General features: G+C 27.6%; 2 protein-coding genes across 2 annotated transcripts in view; both read left to right on the top strand.

Moving 5' to 3' along the window:
- The first annotated feature begins 931 nt into the window (after window positions 1-931).
- Window positions 932-2806, top strand: LOC136983073 (uncharacterized protein KIAA1143 homolog). The gene is made up of 3 exons (XM_067279706.1): window positions 932-943; window positions 1066-1192; window positions 2607-2806. Exons 1-3 carry the CDS (start codon window positions 932-934, stop codon window positions 2804-2806), a joined length of 339 nt encoding a protein of 112 aa, XP_067135807.1.
- Window positions 2673-25597, top strand: part of LOC136982981 (MOG interacting and ectopic P-granules protein 1-like) — a 46015-nt gene continuing 23090 nt past the window's right edge. Inside the window, exon 1 of the mRNA XM_067279571.1 lies at window positions 2673-2819. The gene's annotated coding sequence lies outside the window, so the exon portion shown is untranslated. The remainder of the gene's footprint in view (window positions 2820-25597) is intronic.

Below are 25597 nucleotides of genomic sequence, written 5' to 3'. Positions count from 1 at the left end.
GTTTGTATGCCAGTTTTTTGTCTAAATATGTTTATTTGTTAATAATCATATTTTAAAAACTTTGTTTAATTAGTGTTTAAATTATTTTATGAATTAGTAAACATAAAGTGCTATAAAAAAGGTATACTTTAACTTTCAAAATTATATAGGCTATATTTTCAAAAGTGTAGCAATGTAGTCTTTTTGTATATATAAAAATGTTTTCAGCATTTATGATCAATGATATTTAGACTTTAACTTTTATTTTACAAGGTTAAAATTTTATTTAAAAAAAAATCCTTAAAGGTTGTTAAACTTTGAAAGATGGAGTATTGATAATTATGCCAATTTAAAGTGAATAAATTCAATTGAAAGATCTGAAGCATAGTGTTGCTTTTTAATGGACTAATCATACAGAAGACTTGGAGATGACAGGAATAAAACTAGACTTTATTGGTATACATGTTACGACAATGCATTTTGGATGTCAAACCCCTCATCAGTTTGATTCTCTTAGATTTACCTGTTTTGTAGACATTTTAGTTGTACAGTTTATAACATATTAATATAACTGAATGAATTCAGTTGATTTCTATATGATGAGACTGTTAATAAATTTATTCCTTAAAATAGTTGAAGAACTATCAATGCTTTTAACTATATGTATATAAGATATTCTAGCTGATAATGTATTCTGAAATATTTTATAATTCTTAAATCAATCTGTATACAAATTTTATGCTCTAAGTTAAAGTAACAAACTACTTTGCAGGAACCAGCTTGAGTAAACCTTTCTTTTTCTAATTCCCAAGTTCTTTTGTGCCAGTTGGGCTCATCTTTAGGAGCCTAATTGCAATACATACAACATTGAATTTCTCAGGTGTTTATTTGAAATGAGAATTGCTTGCACACGAGCCTGATCAATTCAAAAGTACTGGGCATTAGAAGAAGAATGTTTTCTCAGGTTTGTGTCCAAAAAGTAGTTTGTTACTTTAACTTGTATACTTTATATAATTTTCTTTAAATAAAGTTTAATAACTGAATTATAGAGAATTATTGATTAAAAAATATATGTATACTATGTAGAAAGAACAATTACCTGTTGACCATGAATCACATGATGATATAGATGAGGAAAAACCAGTTATAGTTGTTTTGAAGCCAGGTGATCTATCAGAAGAGCAAGTGAAAGAATATCAAGTCAACAAGCAAAGTATAGAATTTTTTAATAATTATTAAAATATTATTAACAAAGTCACTCATTAATTATCCTTTATGAAATAAAAATTTACTTAAGGGAACAAATTTTCTAACATGAATAAACTTCAAATTTTTATGAATAAAGTTAACAGTTTATGTTAAATTTTAAAGTTTCAAATAAGCCATATTTTGTTTTATAAAAATTTTTATTGCTGAATTTTTGTAGATACAATTATAAATAATCTCAAAATCTTTAGCATGTTATTGTCTGGGAGTTGGATTCACAAACATTTTGCTAAAATATTGATGGTATTTTGTTATAAAATACAGTAAAACCCATGTAAACTGGAATCACATGGTACCAGATATTTTTTCCATTTTGGTAGTTTTCTGTATGAACAGAGGCCATGTTCAGTAATGCAGAACATCTAAGTTACAATTCTGAGTGGCTTAGTGGTCGGAGCTAAGAATGTTCTGAGCATCATTGAACGATTATTCTTAGTTAGACAACTGGGCAAAATGGTGGATGAAGTTAAAATTATGATTGCAAATGAACTGATTGAAAAGGATGAAGTAACCAATGCAATTATTCAAATGGAAGCTGTGTCAGATCGGGATAAAATTAATGAAGCAATTATTAATTGTAATCAATGAAATGGACCATTGTCTTCTGTTAAAATGTATTCGGAATCTGTTATACTGACATATGATAATTTTACATTTTGAAGTCATTTTAGAATGAGTTAATGATTTGAATGAGAGAATAACATTGTGATTGTTATAATAAAATATGTTTAGTCCAACACGAGCAGCCATCTTGCAAATTGAACGACGAGACAAAAACAACAATGTCACTAGTAGAAGTTAGCATAGATAAAAGAAGCTGACTGAACTAGCTAGGATTCTGGTGGTGGAAAGAGTCAAGAAGTAGCTAGAAATGAGTCAACATCACAGCACAACTAGACTTAGCAAGAACTCTGCATTACTGAACATGGCCCAGGTTTAAGTATTTTTTTCATCTTTAAACTATACCAGATAAGTGTCACAAAATACAGTTTGAATATGAAGGTCATTTGGCCTCTCATTACATTGTTATTTCACTTCCTGTATCATTTTGAAGAATATCTGTTAAGAATTGTTCATTGTATATAAGTATAAAAAAAGCATTATATAAAAAGAAGAAAAATTTTATATAATGCTTTTTTTTGAATGTATCTATATTATATCTTAGCCAAACATGTCAGCCAAACATCATGTTTGGCTAAGATATAATATAGATACATTCAATGCAATAACAATTATTTAATTGAAATATTGATGAAATTATACATTTTATATAAATCATTATCTATGTTTACAGATAATGATTCTGAAAATAATTAATTTACTAAGAATCCTTATATACTTTTATTTTTATATTTTTTTAGGTGTTGATACAGATGAAAAAATTCTATTTCGTAAACCTGAGAAACGTACAATAAATGAAAATAATCAATTAGATTGTTCTACTAAAAAGATAAAAGAAAGTAAACCTGATAAAAAGTCAGTGGATAAATCAAAACAAGTGAAAAATTCTAGTTTACTTTCTTTTGATGATGGTGATGATGATGATGATGAAGGAGAATAATAAGCTTTAGACGGTATTATTTTTAAATATATCTTTTATAAGTTCTTAATATAAATTAGTTTATTTTAAAAGTAAATTTAAGGTTTATGAATTCTTTACAGATGGCTGTAAGAAAATTTTTTTCATAACTTTTAAATATTTAAACATGATCCATCTTTTTAAAGAATTATACAGGCACTTCTCTTTTTTATGAATATTTAATTTATGAACATTTGCTATAAAAAGTGTCACAGTAAATGTGTTTGATGAATTGTTACACAATAAGAGATTTTTATTCTTTTGATGAAAAAGGAAACTAACTTTGTAAATTTCTTTAACATATTAAAAAAAAATAGAAAGACCAGTTATTTATTGTCAGATCCTTTCTATCCTCTTCATCTGTGCTTGCAAGACAATGATTCTCAACCATATTTTGCTAATGGGTTTCTCCTGGTCCTAATTTATCTTGGTACCCCCTCATAGCTGATGTAGTAATACAGATTATGATTATATTGGGCAGTGAAACTGTTGATGAATAAACATTTATTAACAGTAAATAAAATAAATATACTACTACATATTGGTTTAATTTTGTTACTTGTTTTATTTTCTCCAGTAATTAAATGTGCTTAACACATAACAAACAAAAACATGTAATGACCTTTAGGAATTGATTGTTTATAAATTGAGAAGTGTCTGTATTATACTAATATAAATGTAAGATACTATAAATTAAAATTTCAAATACAGTAAAACTTTTCTGTATAACTACTTCTATGTGATCATATATCTTAATGATTTATTTTTCTGGAATGGAATTTTTCCTTAGCTCTGTAATAATTTTATCTCTGTCTAAAGACCATACTCAATGGGAACTACCTCCCTGAACAACCACATATTTGGAAAAGGAGGAGCTGAAGTCTACTTTTCCATCAGTTCTGTCTTCTATAAATGGACATGTTCTATTGTGTAGATAACATATCATTTCATGTAAAAAATAACCTTATTTATTTTAAATGACAGAAAATAAGGTTAAGTCTATTTTTTGAGTAGTTTTTTGAGTATGTCCATTTATAGAGCAGTTGCTTTAATGATAGTTATAATAAGGAGGTTTATTCCATAGATTGATTAAATAAAGATGGGACACTTTGATTAGACCAGTGAATTTTTTCCACTTTTTTTTTGCTAATGGTCCTCTTCTGTTCCTAATTAATGCAAAGAGATAGGATTGCCAGAAGCAATACAGCTATCCTTTGCTCTGAGGAAACTTTCATAGAAGTTGTAAAGTACTATTTTTTTTAGTATCTTAGGAAACCGACTATAATTACGGTCGGTAAAACTTCCGTTAACCTAACGGGTACTTTACGCGGATTCGAGATTAGTTTGCCAGGCCTGGGCTTTTAAGTGTGCACCGAAAAATTAGTAATAACAACGATAAATATCAAGTCAAATCAAAAGTTCAAATAATATTTAATTAGCAACTAGAACATACTACGTACAAATATCAATAATTCCAAACAAAATTTATTAACGAAAATCAACAAGTCAACCCGACAATAAACTTAGCTTAACTTAATAGTAATTCCCCTTTGAAATTCGACAAATCAAATACTTAGCAACTATGAACAAAATCTCTTACTAATTAAACGTTTATCCGTCACCTCACTATACGAAGAAACTATTTCCTCAATCCTTTCGATATCGTCAATCGAACTCCTCTTTAGCACCTTGGATCGTCCAATTATCAATCTGGACTTCTATCAGAAAATACTTCGCTTTCGAATTAACCTCGCTCTCACAGTCGCCTCGATTTGGAAATCACCTCTCCTTCTTCGGTTAACGTACGGGTTTTATACTGTGAGGTGACGTCACACTTGAGCTGGGTTACTCCTCTTATTTACATACTTAGTTGCTAACATTAACTTTGTTCTGGCAGCTTTAAGTTTCCGACAAAGCTTATAAACCGTTTACAAAATATTTATCATAATTTTCTGGGATGTTTAAGACGGTTTATCAAGTATTTCTCTACTAGTGATTGTGGGGACTCCCCCCCCCATTTTTTTTCTGCGGACTGTTACTTCCGCCGGGCAGCGCAAGTGCGCAAGATGTTTCCTATGGCGCTTATTTCTCGGTGAGTTGTTTTTTCTTCATTTTTCATTACTAACAAGAGAGTGGTGGGGAACCTTCGTCCTAAATAAACATAAACCCCAAACAAAAAGATAATAAAACGGAAATAATAATAAAATAAAAAATAAGGTTCGGACTCAGTTCCTTACAAAGTGACTAGATTAATGAAATCTTTAGTATATGACAGCGGTTCCCAACCAGTGGTCCATGGACCACCAGTGGTCCGCAAGAGCTAAAATATGGTCCACAAAAGATATAAAACTTTTATTCATTTTAAATTATTATTTCCACATTGATACAAACTGAATTTATTTTTACTAAAAATGTTATGTTTTCTGTTATAATAGTACTGTTAAAGCATGTTACTCTTGAGTTTAATGATTACTTATGTTAAAAGTTTTGATTAAAGTTTATTTTTCTTAAACCTTGTGGTCCCTGCTAACAACAATGAAATCAAAGTGGTCCCTGGTCAAAAAAAGGTTGGGAACGGCTGGTATATGAAGACAAAAACATGTGTTTATTCATTGAACTTAGAATTGTTTGGGAAAATGTTATAAAAGAAAGAAACTAAAAAATTGAAGCAAAAATAAAATTTTTTTACTTTTAAAAATGTAATTATTATACAGTGTTGTATTTAACAGTAACAGTAAATAGTAAATTACTTTTTTTTTGTATATCTTTAATATTTTTTAATTTATTTGCTAATATAAAAGAGTATTTTTTAAATTTACTTTTTATTGCAAGGTTTTTATCATTAAAAACATGTTTTACATGTTATCTCCATTAAGAGACTACCTCTCTGACTGATCAATTTTTACTATAATGAAGGTGGTCACTTTAGAGAAGTTTTACTGTATTTTTATTTACATTTTACAAATTTAATTCAAAATGTATAAAATTATTAACATTTAGATAAGCAATTTGAATTTCACACAAATTAATAGAGAGTTTTAAGTTTTAATAATAAATTAAGGTTATTATAATTAGTGCTCAACATTCCTAATTTATGAAACAGGAAGGTTGAGCACAGGAAGGAAATTAAAAAAATAGAGGAAGAATGTTTAATTATAAAATATTCCTTTATAATAATAAATCTTTTATGTTATGGAGTTATGCTATTGTAATCATTTTAAATTTAAATGTATAGTAACTACTAAATTGAAATGATGATATGATAATGTAAGAAAATTTAATCATACGTTTCAAACTCAATTTTTTTAAATTATTGCATTTCATATAAAAATTAGAATATTTTTACAGCAATTGTCGTTAACATTTATCACATCTCTTTGACATTGATTGGCAAACAAAACAAAATCACAATGTGATGTTTAGTCTGTTATGATAGATAAAACAATCTGATTATGATCCAATTATAGTATATATTGTGTGCTGTTTTCTAAGATTTGCAGTGTGTATTTGTAATGTGGTTACTGGATTTCTAATAGTTTATGTTCAAGTTTTTGATGTGTTGTGTTCTTATTACTATTATATATTTATTATTTGATAAATAAAATAGAAATAAAGCAAAACAATAAAAAAGATTGAATTAGATATTTGACAGCTATTTGTATTTAGTTTTGCTATGTGCAGTTTAGGATCTTCAGCATCTTTTTAGATTTATTCTGTTTCTGTTTCATTTATTTTATAATTACATCTACAATGATTTTAAGGTGACTATAACAAAAATCATACATATCATTTAATATAGATGGGAAATAGAGCATTTATTTTTGATGGAATGAACATTTTACATAATTATTATTGGGATATTTAAAGAAGACATAATGGGAGAAAAGAATAAAAATTAAAATATAATAAAAATAAAAAATAAAAAAAATAGATACAGTCAAACCTGTTTTTATGCGGGGGATAGGGACCGCATTAAAAAAAAATCTCACGAAACTTCACGAGTGGCTGTAAATAATAGTTTTCGCAACACAATTAAAAAAAAAATTTTTTATGCGGTCAACAGGGACCGCATAAAAAAAGTCTCACAGAAAATAACTCAAAACCGTACAAAATAGAATTTATTGACAACAGATGTCAGCACTTGACTGCATCGTCTGGTCTATCGTCTGTTTTACATATTTTTGTCCAGGTGGTGTTTTGTTGACTTAAAAAGTAAATTATTTCATTTTTCGCATATTCATGCAATAATATTACTATAATAAGTGCATTTATGCTATAATAAGTTTATTTAGCTATAATAAGTCAACGTGAGACATGACGAATCGCACGAGACTAGTCGCCAACTATACCGCACAAATTAAAAATTCGCATTAAAAAAATCGCACAAATAAAAATCGCACATAAAAAGAGCGCATAAAAACAGGTTTGACTGTATATACCACTATTTGAAAAACTATTAATAAAATAATTTATAATATTTAAAAAATAGCAATTATTAAAGAAAATATATGAATGATAAATTACAATTACAATAGATGGTGCACGATCAAGAAATGAGGAAAAAACCTTACCTGTAATAAAAATATGATGATTATTGTAATACAAGAAGTTAAACCATATAATGATCTTGCATCATCAGATAAACAAAAAAAAACTAGCAGGCTGGTAGAATTCTCTGTATTAATAGCAGTTGGAGAGAGTGAGTCTACTATTAAATGGGTAAGTGATCATGCAATTATATAAAACTGCAGATAGTGTTTTAGGTAATTCAACAAGATGAATATCTTGATAAAAGATAGGCAGTTGATTGGATAAGTAAAGATGAAAGAATGCTCAGATGAAAATTTGTGACGAAGAAACTCGTTCTTACAATTAATTAATTGCAGCAATATGTATAAATATGCAAAATTTCAGAAGAAACCAAGGTCATCAGATAAACAGAAATAAATTATAAATGAAAATAAAAGACTATAAATAATAATAATATTAAATAACTGTATTATGTTATTATCTAGTTATATAATATTTTTTGAATTTATTAAGAATTTTAGTTGTTGGTTTGATCCAACATTACAATAAATGCCTGATTATATGAAGTATCTTGAATTATCGAAGATGCTACCATAGATAATTGAAAACTCAGATAAAATAGATGACCACAGCAATTTTGGATTAAAAATTAATATAAATAGAATGATATGCTATATAAATCTTTCATAAGGTATATGATTATAAGAATTATGATTAAATTCACTAAAGTATATATAGAGTAAAATTATATGAAAGAACAGCATTTTTTACATTGTTGATTATACAAATAATACATACAATAATTTTAAAAATAATAATGTGTATTGTTATAGTTACATTTTAATGCAAATGGTTTCTCTCACATTGAAATTAAATGATAAAATGTACAGAAACAAATCATTTTGTAATACATGTTATCATTTTAAACTTTTTTCTTTAAAAGTCCTTTAGTTTCTTTGTTTTATAACAATTCCACCCTTCTTTGGTGTAATATTCTGCAGTTACTTCAGTTCATAATCATTTTTTATGGGTCATTCTGGATATGATGAACTCTGTCCCTCACAATTGGCATCCTTCACTATGTGCCTGACATGATGGGTTGGAAAAAAGGCTCTCTTAGTATACAGAGGGCAGAGAGAATTTTAAAAAAGTATTCACTTTAGCATAAGCCACATGCTTAGTCAAAGTTAAAAGTACTACAGTATCTACTTGCTTAATACAATAATGACAATCTTTTATAAATTATAAGAAAAGTAGTAATACAATAAGACACTTTATTAATCTAGCAATGGCTTTAATTTTTGTATGCAAATGTTTTTGGGTGTCTTAAATGTATGCAAATGTCTATTTTAATGTTAAATATTTAACTGGATATTATCTGATATTACAGAAATGCATAAAGTATAACTTTTCCAAAATAATTTAAATCTAAGGACAAAATTATAACATACAATATTGAAATAAAGAAATTCTATTGTGCATTTATTAAACACAAATTTATTTTTTAAAAAAAGAAAAAAACTGTCTAATATAGATGTGCAAAGATGTGAAGAAAATAGATTTAAGTAATATATTAAATATAGCCATAAAATCACAGATACTAAACAATTACAGATTTATTACTGTGTTTTTGCTAGAAAAAAAATAGTTGTTTATCTCTCCGTCTCAATCTTTGATCATTACATTCTCATTTTATCCAAATTATCATTGTATATAGCACGAATATATATAATCTTATGTATGTGTGTATATTTATATTATATAGAATGAATAAATGCATTATAATGTATTTATTCATGTTGTAATGATGCCATTTGGATGAAATCATAATTCACAATGTACAAACCCAGACTAATGCTTTTAAAACTTTTGAAATGGCTAAGGTTTTTTTTCTTCAAACAAATCTTGTATTGATTTACCTTTTCTTTGTTGAATAACAGTGTATTACAAAAACAATATTATGGTCTTCATATATGTTATACTACTTTCTTTCACATTAGTATTTTCTTTTCATGATTTCCATTGAAGAAATATCTTTGTTTATTTTTAAGTTAATTAATTTAAATTTATTTTCTTCTAAACTATTCATTATAAAAATTTTAAAGATGTTTTAAATCTTAGATTAACTCAACAATCTTGGATTGATGGTTTATTAAGATAGAAGGGCTGAAACTTTTTCTATTTTTGATTTTTATAATAAATTCTATTGTAATTGTCTAGTGAATAATTGCAAGAGTAATAGTTGATTGGTTCAGTTATTAATGGATAACTTTTTATGGTTACATCTGATATGGTAGACTAACTATCAATTATTATAATTATTATTAAAAATTTACATTTAATGTAACTGATATTTGTTTCAGAAACAAAATTCAGTTATATTTGATTAAAAATATTTAATAATTTAATTTTTTTATTTTTTTCAATTTCAGTTTCAATGCATTTAAATTTCTTTATTATAAATATTAATTATACATAAATAAATGAAAAAATTGAATTTTATGAATTTTTAAATTAAAAAGTTTTCAATATAAAAAACACACCTTTTTTACCTACATGTAAAAACCTAACAACATATTTACACTATCATTTATTAAATACACCATAGCACTAGGCCTAAAAACATTATGCAAAAGTAAAATAATAAAGAAAATTTTTAAAAATACACTTAAACTTACTACAAAATAACCTCTAGAAATAATAAACATGGATGTAATTGAAAAGCATCATATTACAGCACTTTTCTTTACAATGTTTTATTAAAGCAAGGTACATTAATGTATTTTAGAAATTTTATGTATCTGAATTTAATTTAAGGAGTCATTCTGTTGGCCTTTGTTTTAGCTTAATTTCAGTTTCTAATCACAACTAAAACTTTATCACTTTTTAAAATATAATAATAAATCATTTGTTCGAGATTTAGATTAATCTTGTGTATCAAATGACATGTAACTTCATTTATGATGGTCAGCTAACATCAGATAAAATAATGCATTTATATAATAATAACCAAATTAGAAATTACAATATTAGACATAATTTGATCATTGTAACAAAATAACTATATTTAAATGTAATAAAATATAAAAAATTGTTTGTTTATAATAAGTAATGATGTAATTTGTTAATTTGTCTATTGTAAATCAAATAAAGCATGATACTCATCTATGATGTGTGATATTAACAATATTTGATGTTTTCAATAATCTTAAATAGTAGCCATATAGAACCATATTTTCCACTATATAATTACTACTTTAAGATGTTATTATTTAGAGATAATTTTGTGATCTGTAGGTTCGCAAATCTTATTTTTGAATAATGTTAGTTTTTTCTGTTGTGCTGAGCAAGGATTTTCAACTAAATAGAGTTAACAACTATTTTCTATAATAATAAATATAAAATAATTATATCATGTTTATAGATTACTTATAATATGAATTTAACATAGTGTAATAATAATTTCTAAATATCAGTCATACCAAAAACATGCTATTTCCAAATAATACACTTTAAAAATATTAAAATGTCTTGTGTATCTATTTAAAAAATTAATATAGTACTTAATAACATATATTGTTCTTCAGTGCATGATCTTATTTCTTAATTCAGAAACTAACATTGTTATATTTCCTTTTTTAGAGATCAGTTTAAATATTTAGATAAACTTTTTCAGATATTGTCTATATCTATCTTCTGATTGAACAAGAAGACAGATATAGGCAATATCTGAAAAGATTTGTTTAAATATTTAACTGATTTCTAAAAAAGGTAATATAACAATGTTTTTTAGTTTTAATTTCTGAATTAATATAATGTACTCCTGCTAATCCAACATTAGTTGAAAAAAATATTTAGAATTATCTGTTACTGGAAAATAATTTAAGTCTTTAGAGTGAAATATTTAAAATCAATTTTATTTCTCCACTAAATATTTCATCCAAAAATAAAAAGAAATTATAGATTAATTTTTAAAAACATGTTGAATTTAGTGATTTGCTTTTTGTCCTCATATTATGATTTTGGATATATGAGCACTAAGGTTTGGCTCTATGGAAGACTTATCACACATTATGGAGTTTTGTTGGGGTAATCAAACAGTAATGGGTGAATATAGTTTTATTATAACTATGGTATGGTAGCTGATGAGGGACAGAGAGACTGTCTGTCCCTGATCAGCTATGTTTATTACAATTCGGTGGGTTTACAAGACTTTAAATGATACATTCTGTATTTGTTGCCAAAATATGGATATCTTCATTATTGGTTTTTACAGACTTTTTTTTATTTATAGTACAAACAGTAACAGAGATTATACTTGTTGTTTAATGAATTTATTGTGAAGTAAATAAAATTTTTGTAGTCTGTCAGCTTGTACCAATTAAGTTTACTACTACTGTTACTGTTTCATTACTCCGACAAACATCAATAGCATGTGATAAGTACTCCATAGAGCAAAACCTTCCAAAAACATGTTGAATTTGTTTATAGTTCTTTTTACTTGCTTTTCTTTATATACAATTTTACTAATTTGAATAACCCATACAATAATTACTTTGGATTAATTACAGTGTAATGGATATTCTAATAGAATGTAACTAATTTATTATCTATGACCAATCATTCTTTAACAAATTTCAATGCATTTTCTGATAGCATTATATCATAAAGATGCTATTAAGAATAAAATATTAAAGCTTTTTATTCATATATAATGAGAAACATTTTATAAAAAGTTAAATGAAAAATATTAAGTGCCAACATAGCTATAATTAAATTTTTGTTACTAGATGGTAAAGGTTTTGTTGATTGTGCTTTGTAATTTGTTTCAGTTATTAAGAAGATAATTTCTTATAGCTGTATAGTATTTACTTGAAGAATACTGTTTTTATCTGTATCACAGGAGATAATGCATCTTAACATCAAGAAATTGATGAAAATATTTACCATAGATGATGAACAAAATAAGCAAAATATATATATATTATATAAGTAATATATATATTCATATATCTAGTTTATTATTTATTTGAATGTCTGTTATTAATGCTTTATATATTTTGTTATAAATGATTTAATTTGCAGTTGTTTTATGATAAGACACTACCAGCAATATTATAATTTCATAATTGGCAAGGAAGAATCATTTTCTTCGTCTGTCTTGAATTTTTTCCTCCTACAATGAAGGACTCATAGTTACAACTCAAAATCAAATTATACACACAAAAGTAATTTCAAAAAAATATTTTAAGGTTTTATGACAACTGATAAAAAGATATAGACAATTATATATGAATAGTATAGTAAGATAATGCAACAAATCATGACTAATTACAAATTCCTTATATAGTTTTTTGCATTTGACTGTATCAGGATATGATGAAATAGAAAAAAAAAATCATTTTTATCAAAAATGTTTTCATAAAATATATTAATATTAAAACTAATATTCATTCTGGACATGCAGATGAAGTTTGAATGACAGAAAATGCTGTTTATTTATTGTAATATCAATAAGTTTGATCATTATGCTTTATAATTAACCTGTTTCAACTTTTATACATTTTCAGTAATAATGCAAATGATGATATGATGATGGATGATAATTACTGTTGCAAATAATGATCTGTAAAAAATGGTGTAGTTGTAAAAGTTGTGTGTATTGATAATAAATATCCTGATATTGAATTTTATAGGAAATATGATACATGCAGAAGCATTATAAATAAATTTTTTTAGTAAAAGTTGTAGTATTAATTTTTAAATAATTCAATTACTGTACATTATTACAAATTCCTCTAGTAATACTGGGAACTCTAATAGCACTGCCAATATCAACAGATAAAACAGGTTTTTTGAAAAATATAATTAATAAAAATTTATTTTTCTTTCATGATGAAGCACGAGATATATTGGATGGATTATCAAGAGCATATCCTCCTAATACTAAAGATTAAGATTGTGATGAAGTAATTTAAAGATTTTCAGCTGCAAAGACCCAAAAAATTCATCTGTGAAGTTATTTTTTGTAATGCATTAATTTTATTTATCATTTCACATTTTAGCCTGAAATTGACAAAATGTAATAATTTTAATAAATTATAAAATAATTTTTAAAATGTATACATTATTTTTTATGTGAAGAAGGCCTATACAAAAAAATAAGATAAATTGATTATTAAAGCAAAATTGTCTTATGATGCCTGTAATCTTTCAACTGTCTGTTTTATCTGCTACAAAAATCTTAGATTTTGAATTTGATTCACTATTCAAATATTTGTATCCTCAAAGAAAACAAATGGTCTTTTAACAGTTGTATGTTTTTTAATGTGTTGAATACTTTTTGAAAAACAAATCTTATTTTCAGAATAAAGAAACAAGATAAATAGCCTACCATTAAAAGAACCATAAAAATAACTTCAAATCTAATAATTTTGAGATTTTTGACACTTTAAAACTAATGAATACTATACTTCTAAACAATTTTCAAAACTTAATTTTGTTAAACTGTGTTTGATGTTTTAAATATGACTAAGAATTAATAATCATTTTAGAAATACGTAGTATTTATTATTTTTCATATGTCAGAAATTTCACTTAATGAATCATCAAACACTTTCTATTGCTGAGAAATGTTTATTAAACAAAACACTAATGTTTCAACCTAATAGAATAGGCCATCTTCAGGTGTAACTGAATTCAAATGGCTTGATATTTGGTCAGAATTTCATTTGTATATTTTGTAAATAGTTCTGTTAATGATAAGCTTGTTTTTATTCTTGTTTTTAATTTTGTATAAAATTAATTTATTCTTAAAATGAAAAAGGTTTACTCTTCAGAAATCTCAATGGATTAAGAGGATTAAGACATCTAGAAGACCATTTGTTATCATTGAAGTCCTATATTTCTAATTATGTATATAGAAATAGAGAAAAATTGCATAGAAATAAGTTGATTATATTTCAATGTTTTCTCTGCCTTTAGTATAATCCTTAGAACTTTGTCAAGTGCATAAACATTAGGATCTTGTATTAATCAGTTACAAATGAATGCAGTTTTTATACTTATAGTATAATAAATTGAGACATTATATAATTAACATGTTTCATTATTGTTTAAAAATGTCATCTCCAAAATCTAAATATTAATGATTGGTTTTGTCTTATAAAGTGTTTTCATAGATCATTCTGAAAGATAAATGTAATACAGTAAAACCCCCGCTTAACGCTGCCTCAATGCTGATTCGATATAATGTGGTTTTCTCGAAGCCTAAAAAAAACACTCAAAATTTACGCTGATTCAAATTATTGTGGCATTTCATTGATTTTTGTATAATACGATTATTTACAAATATGAACCAATCAGAAAAAGGTGGCAATTCATCATAGCACGGTACTTCCCTTAAATCTAGTTTCTTTGGTGCAATTTTGGAAGAAATATAACATCATGGATGCCATAGGTAATATCGACTTCACTCGGGAAGAATTAACTGATAAAGGCATGAACCGAGTGTGGAAGAAGTTATGGCTGGAGGTATCCAAGAATTCTCAGCGAGAAGAGCAATAGGCTCTTCTCGCTGAGAATTCTTGATTGTTAGGTTGACCAAATTGTCAACATAATCGATACAGCAGGACTAGGAGATCTAGACAAGCAGGATATGTTGGTAAGGCTCTCAGAGCCTTACCAACATATCCTGTGAGAGAGCCTTACCAACGACGACCTTCAAGAACTTGCAGAACAAGGAATTCAATCTTTAAAATGAAGTTCCCAAAGAACTTGCTACAGATTTCCTTAGTAAAAGTTTGGTAACAATAACTGAATTCGTTGATCAAATTGTAGCGAATGATTCAGATTTTGAAAGGAGTGAAAAAGCAAAATGAAGTGTTTTGGATGCAATCTCTTGCTACTGACATTTGCTTAAGGCAGTGATTCTTAACCACTGTTCCACGGCACATTAGTGTGCCGCGAGATTTTTGAAGTGTGCTGCCACTGTAAATACCCATTTGTAAGCGACATCAGACAAGTAGTTCAATCGGTTCTACCTTCCTAGGGTCCATTTGGAAATTGTAACCGATGCTACTGGTAACTGCCGGTACTTACCAAGACATTTAGAAAATGTTACCTAAAAACCAACTTTGTTTAAAAATCACTGTTATAACGTCACCAGTTGTCCTGCAGTACTTACCAAAGTAATTGTGTGTGCTGCTAAATTTTTAAATTATTAAAAGTGTACTATGACAAAAAAAAGGTTGAAAGTCACTGGCTTAAGGAAAGAACAAAAAAGCCACAAATGAAACTACATGACTTTATTGCAAAAAACAAAAATTTCAGAAGAGCCAAAACCTTTGTCACAAATAATGAACTTTACACTTCTGTGTGCATATGTTTGTGTGTTATTTAATATAATTAAATAACACACAAACACAAATTAATATAAAAATAACTTAAAATTAAAGTAAAATCTGTATATTTTGGGTCACATGTTAAAATGACCTCATTTAATGATGTTTTGTTTAGCACTTTGTCATCTACCCCACGTTAAGCGGGGTCTTACTGTATTTAAGATTTTGCTGAATATAGTTTCTGGATAATAATTGGATGGTTATTATAATTACACTCATTGCCATAAAAATTAACATACTAAGAAAGAGTTATCAGAATTGAACAAAATTGTCATGTATGAGATAACAGTGATATAAGTAAATGATTACAAAATGAAAGAAAAAAATCATTTATTGCAGGAAGAACTACAAATGAAAGGCGGTTCTAGTATCCCGTTGGGTCACTTCTAGTGTGAAAACACAATATGATATGGGTGAGCATGGAGACATAAGGTGCTGTATGGTGTCCTGTGGATCTCAGTCCACAGTTGCTGCACGCAGTCCTCTAGTTCAGCCAAACTCCTAGACTATCCAACTTAGTGTCCCAGATGATCCTAGACATGTTCAATCAATGACAGATCAGCGGACCAAGCAGTGTGGCAGAGGCAGTCCTGTGGCACCCTTGCTTTTGGGAGCCCTGAAATGAGGGGCAACCCATGTGGCTGCAGGATGCCACTGAACTGTCATGGTCCTTTAGATTGCTATTAGAGGAGACTGGCTGTCGTATGTGATGGCACCCCAGACCATCATACATGCTGTGGGGCTGGTCTGCCACTCCAAAGTGTAGGCAGGATTGAGGCATTTACCATGGGGCCTGCAGACACAAACTTGGCCATTGTCAGTGCCCAAACTGAATCTGGATTTGTTGCTGTAGACAACAGTTCCATTCCATTGCTATCCAATCCCACAATTTTAAAACTTTTAAAATACTGCTTGATACAGACCATTCTAATTATTCTAAGATAGCTGAATGTAATTCTGAAGTATATACTATCATTGTTTAATTAAAGTTATAATTGTATTATTTATTACATTTAAATTTATTTTGAAACACTAAAAATATATCTTAAAATCAAAAAATCTGTTTTAATAGCAATTTAGCATTTAATATATGCAATATCTCATTGACTTTTTAAGCAGTTCTATAATTTAATAAAATTTTAATTTGCTAAATTGCAGAACTGCTTAAGTTATTGATCATTTTATTTTTTAATTTGTTAAATTGCCAAATTTTTTCAAGCAGTTAGTTATTTAATAAATAAATAAATAAAATCTAATGTTTTTAGTTCATTTTTAGGAGACAAAACTAGGCTATTGAAATCATATTCTACATGATTGTTTGGGTGGATTATTTGGATTTATTTAAAAAAAAAAAAAAGTCTCAAACCCAACAGTTCACAAACTCATTTAAAACTTTTATTTATTTTATTAAATTCAAAGATAAATTTTCTACTTTCCAAAAAATTAGAACTTACACAAGAAATGGTTTTGTTTCACAGTTCAACCATTATCATCAGTTAATGGTACACTAAAAGTTATAAAATAAATTGATTTATCAAATTTTATTTATTTTATTGTTAATAGATCAGTCTGCATAAGGAATTTTTACAATTGATTTTTTGATTAAGCATTATGAAATTAAATCATAATAGTATTCAATTTTATATTTTATAAATAGTTTAAACTATCTTACTACTACTGTTCAGTTTTTATGAAATGATTTAATGTATATTCTAATAATAATAATATCAGAATCTAAATTCAGATTCTTTTAAAATTTAAAATAAATTAATATTTACTTCTTATTTACTGTATTTTAATATAATGAAAATGAATTGGAGTATAGATTTTTAAGAGAAATAAAAATTTAATTATCTTTTTATGATCATTTAGCTAATCTATAAGCTAATGATTAGATGAAGACAAAGTCTGATTTAAATTACAAAACCTTAGTTTAATTCAGGTGAGAGGGGTGCCCATTGAAGGGGAAAGTCTGTTTATATATATAATAAAGTAAGTTTTTCTAATGTGTGTGTTAAAAAGTTGACAAATTAGTTTATTTGTTTTTACTTATGTAGATACATATGTGTAATTAAAATAAAGTATGTATGAGAAGTTTAATTTCACAGAAAGGTTTTCTATATGTACTATTACTTATGTACTCACCCTAGTTCTGCAACTACTAAAAAAATATACATTCTAAATCAAAATAAGTAAACAAACATTTTTTGGTAAATACACTTTAATTGTATTTAACTAAACAAATAACTAACAGTTCTTAAGAGCGGTGACTGTTAGATTTGAAAAAAATAACCTGTTAATTTAATTACATATAATCAATTTTTTTAAAATTAACAGGATGTTAATTTACACATAACATAATGACATATGGACTGGAAATTTCGTCCATTAAATCCAGTCTGTTAAATCAAGGTTTTATTATATTTAATGTGATTTTGTATATTTTGCTACTTATTAAAAATGTTTTTATTAAAAGTTGTTAGTTGTAAAGAAAAGTTTAAAGATGGTCAGAATCAGACAAAATGTTATCATCAAGAATTACATTAAAAAATTAAAAGAATATTTATCTGACTCCATCCTTACTATAAATTTAAAATCTGACAAGTTAATTTTTAAGTGTTTCAAAAACATAAAATAAATAAATAAATCAAATTCTTTTACAGGTTTTTTATTTATCATTTATGAATTTGTATTAAGAATTATACCAGAAGAATAAGTAAGTTGTATGATACAGCTCTTAATTTACATATTTCATTAATAAGAAAAAATTTTTAAAATATTAAAAATAGCTTTTTTATCAAATTATATTCTGTAAACATTAAAGTAATTTTTACAAATTGATATTAACTATTTTGTTTTATGGAATTAGCAGTAAGACACTAGCAAAAATAATTTAGAGTTATTATGATCACAAAAGTAACTAATAACAAAGATAATGAATAATATAAATATTTATAGTATATTGAACTTTTATTAGTTTGTAAGTGGTGTTTTTTTAAATAGAGAAATGTTATAGTATGCAATTAAAATGATTTATAATGTTTATTCATTCAGAACATTGATTTCAAAATTAAAAATAAATATAAATTATTATAATAATGAGTTTTATTTATTATTTATTTAAATTTAATTATACTTTTGCATTATAACTCTTTATATTCATTAACTTTTATAAATGTAACACAGCAACAACAAAATACATTGATATTATGTTAAAAAATTGTTAGTATAATTTCTTATATATATTAAATTAGTATCTTTTGGCATTAAATTTATTTATTTGATGTTTGAATTAAACACATAAGTATTTATTTCATCAAACAAAGAAATTCATTAAAAAATTTAATTCTGAAAGACAATACAGTTTCTTACGTATAGTATAGTTAGTGTCATAAGTGAGAATATAAAGTTTTATAATAATTTAAATCCGCAATCAGCAACCTTTCTGATCTCACGGACCACTAAACTCACAATTTTGAATCCCACGGACCACTATCATGAATTTTTTTTAAACGATACAAAATCTGTAGAATAATGATTATAAAAGTTCAATTTTATTACATTAATAAACTCACGTGTTTAATTATAACAAATTAATGCAAGCCTACAGTTCATTGCTGCTTGTTTGAAATAGGTTTATGGATTCTTAGTGCTTTTCCATGAAGGACTACAATCGCACTCACAATATTGTTTATTGTTCATTATTTATTGATAACAGTCACTTTGTATTTGGTTTTAGATTTGAAATAAAAACCCCCAATGAATGAAAAAGGAACTAAGCATTTTTCATTTCTTTCGTAATACTTCACATAACCTTCAGTTGATCAATGTCCAAATTTCTCCACGGACCACCCAAATTTTCTTGCAGACCATCAATGGTCCACGGACCACTGGTTGCTGACCACTGATTTAAATTACTGGAAAATGTTAACTTATTGTAATTCTGATATAAGATAGATGAAAGTTGACAATAGTAGTATTGTAGAGAACATTTTGTATGTCTTATATATGATGATAACATTTATGGTAAATTTGTGGTAAAAAAATTTTTATGGTAAAAAAATGTTTCCATACATCTATCTATAGCTTGTTTTTAAAAATAAATAGAAAAATAGTTTATTTTAGAAATTATATATTTTTGCTATTAGAACTAGCTCAATTACATTGATTAAATTTTTAATTTATAAGAAGGATTATTTTAATGTCTAATGTAAAGTTGTATTTTAATTTCTATATAATTATATAAATTAAATATTGGAAAAGTATTAAACAGTTTTTTTTTTCTTTTGTTTGGTGTCACGACTTGGTGAATTTATAGACACTTTGCAAATTCATCTATTTAATCCATAATCTTTACAGAGATGCGTTTTGGGCTTTCGCCCCTCTTCAGACTGTTATGTAATATATATATGTTGTATCTGGTCGGCATCTGTCCGGCACCTTCCGCACTATATCTTCCCACTTACTTTCCCCTCCCAGCTAATTTGACTGCTTCCTCCGCATGTCTCACTGCATGTAACTTCTCCCTCCCAGAATGCTGCACACAGCCATGCCTACAGCTGTATAAATATACTTTTTAAGATATTCTATTTAATAGTTGTAACCAGCTTTTATGAATTTCTATGCTTAGGTTCTTGTTAATATTTATTTTTGTCTGTAGTAATTTTGTAGCTTTCTTTAAATTTTCTTTTGTACCAATTTTTTTCTTTGTGTACTATTTTAACATCAGTTTTATCTATGCTGCAGTTATGAGTTGTGCAATGTTCATAAAAAACAGAGTTTATTCTATTATATTTTAAATCCATGATGTGTTCTTTTAATCTTGTTTCCAATCTTCTTTTTGTTTCCCCTACATTTGTGGCTTCTTCAAGCAGATAAATAAAAGTTTTGACAAAATAAATATAAAACTAGCACGAACTTATAGAAACTTACAAAAAATAATCCGGCAGATTAAACCTGGCAAAAATAAACAACCAGATAAATACAACACTACTGACATCGTTTACAAAATAATTTGCACATGTGAACCACTAAAAGCATACATTGATGAAACAAAAAGAAGATTGGAAACAAGATTAAAAGAACACATCATGGATTTAAAATATAATAGAATAAACTCTGTTTTTTATGAACATTGCACAACTCATAACTGCAGCATAGATAAAACTGATGCTAAAATAGTACACAAAGAAAAAAATTGGTACAAAAGAAAATTTAAAGAAAGCTACAAAATTACTACAGACAAAAATAAATATTAACAAGAACCTAAGCATAGAAATTCATAAAAGCTGGTTACAACTATTAAATAGAATATCTTAAAAAGTATATTTATACAGCTGTAGGCATGGCTGTGTGCAGCATTCTGGGAGGGAGAAGTTACACGCAGTGAGACATGCGGAGGAAGCAGTCAAATTAGCTGGGAGGGGAAAGTAAGATATAGTGCGGAAGGTGCCGGACAGATGCCGACCAGATACAACATATGTATATTACATAACAGTCTGAAGAGGGGCGAAAGCCCAAAACGCATCTCTGTAAAGATTATGGATTAAATAGATGAATTTGCCAAGTGTCTATAAATTCACCAAGTCGTGACACCAAACAAAACAAGAAAAAAAAAGACATGGTTTCGACAAAACAAATAAACAAGTTTGTTTTTTATTATTATTTATAATATTATAAATGTAATGATCATTTTCAGTTTATATTATATGTTTACCAGGTATACTGGTTAATAATGTGGATTTTGTAATTAAAGAAAACACAACAATTTCAAGAGAAACATCAAAAGTGCTTTATTCAAAGTAATGTCCATTGCTAGCTACACATTTCTCCCATCTTTCAGATAATTTGTGGATACTGTCCCAATAGAACTTTGCTTTGAGACAAACCATTCAGAGACCCAATTTCTCACTTCACTTATTTGTACTTTTTGAAGTGCTGATCAGAAAGTACAGTACATGTGCCATCACTTAAAACTAGTGGAAATTAGAAGGAACAAGGTCTGGTGAATACGGCAGGTGGGTTAATTCCTCCCAGGCAAGATCTTTTAATGTTCTTTAACTGGTTTTGAAGTGTATGATGATGCATTATCAAGAAGCAAAATTACTTTGCTGTGTCTTCTGGCCCATTCTGGTCATTTTAAGATTAAAGTGTGGGTCAAATTTATTATTTGTTGTTGGAAGCAATCAGTATTAAGGTTTCACCTGGATTTAGAAACTTGTAATACACCACACCTTCCTGATCCCACTAAACGCAGAGCATTGTCTTCTTTCCGAAGCAATTTGGTCTTGCAGTTAATGTTGATAGTTGACCTGGATCAACCCATGATTTTGTGTGTTTGGGATTTTCAAAATAAATCTACTTTTCATCGCCAGTTTCAATTCGATGCAAAAAGGACTTTTTTCATGTCATTGAAGCACCATTTTACTGATGACTTTGGTTTTCCATTCAGTTGATGTGGTACCATTTTCCTTCTTTTAAAATCTTTTTGATTGCTTGTAAATGATTGGAAATTGTTTGTTGAGCAACATTTAATCTTTCTGCAAGTTGTTTTTGAGTTTGATATGCGTCTTCATTCAAGAATGCTTGTAATTGTTGGTCTTCAAACTTTTTTGGTTGACCTGGATGTTCTTTGTCTTTCACATGGAAATCATCACTTTTAAAGTGTTTAAACCAGCATTCACAAGTATCTTGAGATGGAGCATGTTTACTATAAGATTCCCAAAGTATACAATAACTTTCAGCAGCACTTTTCTTCAAAATAAAGTAATGAATTAAAACTTCCTGCAAATGCTCTTTTTTTGGTAAGAAATTTGACATTTTTAAGCATAAAAATTCTATGATATTAACACCTTCAGAAAATTTGACATATGAAGTTTTAAAGCTTATTGTCAATACAATAAAATGGCATACATATCAAATCACATATACAGTAAGTGATTGGTTAACGAACATAATCTGTTCTAAGACTGTGTTTGCTATCCGAATTGTTCATTAACTCATTATCAATTTACCATAGATTTTTATGGGAATTTGATTAATCTGTTCTGGAGACCCCCCAAAATAAAAAATTATATACTTTCATACTACATTTATTTATATGTAATAATAAAAATACATGTATACACAGTCTTGCATTTTTATCAGTCTTGTTTTTTCTGTTTGTGGGGTGTTAAAGAATCTGTCCAATGTCGATTGCTTTTCTCTCTTCTTCAAGATTTTTTGGAAAGTAATTAATAGCATTGTCATTGTAGAGATCCCTAAGTCTATTAACCTCAACCTGGTTTGGATGTCATTCTAAGACATTATTTTGAAATCCTCCCACTTCAAAAGATTTTTAATAGCAGATGTCTGCATTAAGCCTCTTTTTCAGAAGAAAACATATCTCGCTGAGTTTCTCGGTGTTTTTCTGTCATCAGATCAGTTTCAGATTTTATTATGAGCTCTTCAATGTTCTTTATTTCTCAGATGTGATTTTTGTTACTTTTTTAGCTGCTTGAGTCTTCTTGATTATACTATATCTTTCTTAGATAAGATTGAACTGCAGCCTGCTGTAGACCTGTTTGAGCCATACTGCCCAACAACATCAGAAATCTTCTGCCCACTCTCTACCTTTGTATTATACTCTCACCTTTTGAAAATAAAAATTTAACGAGTGCCTACCTGACAGTCTCGCGAATACTATAAAAAAATTCTTTGTCGGAAAAATAAAAGGCTGGAATTACAAGGGAAAGTTTGAAGAAATACTATCCAATCAGTATATACCAGGTTCAGCGTTGATGTCAACGTCTCCTGCGTTCTGAAAAGTTTCAAATTGTTGCCTGAAGATGAGTGAAGACCAATTGGTTTTCATTATTTTATGTCACTTCTTTTTGTGTTTGTTCTGTGAGGTGTTCGTTGTCTGAACATAATAATCTTTTGCGAAAGTGTTTGTTATCCGATTTGTTTGTAGTTCGAACTGTTCACTGACTCATAACCGATCACCTACTGTATATCAATATATGTGTAATGCCATCTATTGAACAAAATCTGCATTATTAACCAGTACACCTGGTAAATATATTCACATTGATTATTCTTTTTATAATTGATAATTATTGTAAAACTTAGATATGCAAGGATATGGACATTAAATTACTTATGTATTAGTCAGCAATGTAAAATCAACCATGTAGCTTGGCTGATAAATAAAGTTTGTAAATTTACATTTTATGTTATTAAGAAAAAGGTCATAATACAAGTGATCCCTATTTTGGACAACTTGCTCTTTGTAATGTAATACTTCAATACTCCCACATTTCTTTTCATATGCTAGATTTAAACTTTTGTATATTTTCAGTTGACAAACAAAAATTTCAAGCTATCATGTTATGGCATTTTCTGTCAGTTCTGGTTTCAGTAGCATCAAAATCATTTGTAAAAATTAATTTTTATTGTCTACGTTCTGTTTATGGTTTGAACATTTTAAATTGTTTTATATGTTGTAACATATTCACTGTTATCTTAAAAAGAAAAATTATAAAATCTCTTATTGACTCTCTGGGAATTATCAGGTCAGTCCATAAGTCCATGTGCATTTTTATGACCTTGAGAAAAATCTTGTTTTGCTGTTAAAAATGTCAGTCTAATGTGATAATTTTTACACTGAAGTGTTAAATTGGATCTCATTCATATAATACTGTTCAGAAATGTGAACATTTCAGTTGTTTATTTTTGTTAAAATGGAAGTAACTGATGAATATAAAAGACATGTTTTATATTTTTTATTTTTAAGTGGTGAGAATGCTACAAATGCAGCCAAAAAAATAAATACTGTATGTAATCAAATTGTAATTAGTGCAAGGACTGTGCAGAAGTGGTTTGAAAGATTTAGAAACAATGATTTTAGTGTGGAGGATAAGGCTCGTACTGGAAGACCCATTGACTTTGATGATGATGCTCTCTCTGCACTAGTTGAAGCAGAACCATCTTTAACAGTTGATGAAATTGTGGAACGTTTAAATTCATCCCATGGAACTGTTCATAGACACCTACAACAAATTGGAGAAGTTTCAAAGCTAGGAAAATGGATACCACATAAACTGTCAATAGCTAACTGACAACAACGTGTAAACATTTGCACGTCTCTTTTATCCCGTATTGCTTTAGAACCTTTTCTTGGTAAGCTAGTTACTGGAGACGAAAAATGGATCCTCTATAATAATGTGACAAGAAAAGGACAATGGATGGATTGCGACAAGCAGCCAAAACCGACTGCAAAAGGTGGGTTGCATCCAAAAAAAATTCTTTTGTCTGTTTGGTGGGATATGTCAGGTGTAATTCACTTTGAGCTGTTAGAACCTAATCAAACAATTACAGCTCAAATGTATTGTGAGCAATTAGAGTGTTTAAATGAAAAATTGAAAAAAAATCGACCGACGTTAGTGAACAGAAAGCAGGTTCTCTTGCAGCATAACAATGCCAGACTACGGTAGATGTACCAGTTTTGGCCAGAAAACAAATTTAACTTAAAAATATAATCACAAATGAAACAAACTTTTATTGTTAACTGTGTGAACAGTTAACAATAAAAGTTTGTTTCATTAGGACAGATTTGAATATGTGATGATTATATTTTTAAGTTAAATTTGTTTTCTGGCCAGAACTGGTACACTGGCCAAAACTGGTACATCTACCCTACATGCTACAAAAATAACTGTACAAAAACTTGAAAGCTACAACTGGGAAATTTTACCTCATCCACCATATTCTTCAGATATTGCTCCCAGTGATTATCATCTTTTTTGCAGTTTGCAGAATTTTTTAAAAGGGAAAACTTTTGAGGATGAGAACAATGTAAAAA

This window comes from Centruroides vittatus, unplaced genomic scaffold (assembly GCF_030686945.1).
Source record: "Centruroides vittatus isolate TY-2023 unplaced genomic scaffold, ASM3068694v2 contig_875, whole genome shotgun sequence".
Classification (NCBI taxonomy): domain Eukaryota; kingdom Metazoa; phylum Arthropoda; class Arachnida; order Scorpiones; family Buthidae; genus Centruroides; species Centruroides vittatus.
Note: the sequence above shows the minus strand (reverse complement) of the source record. Positions and strands in the feature narration are given on the sequence as shown.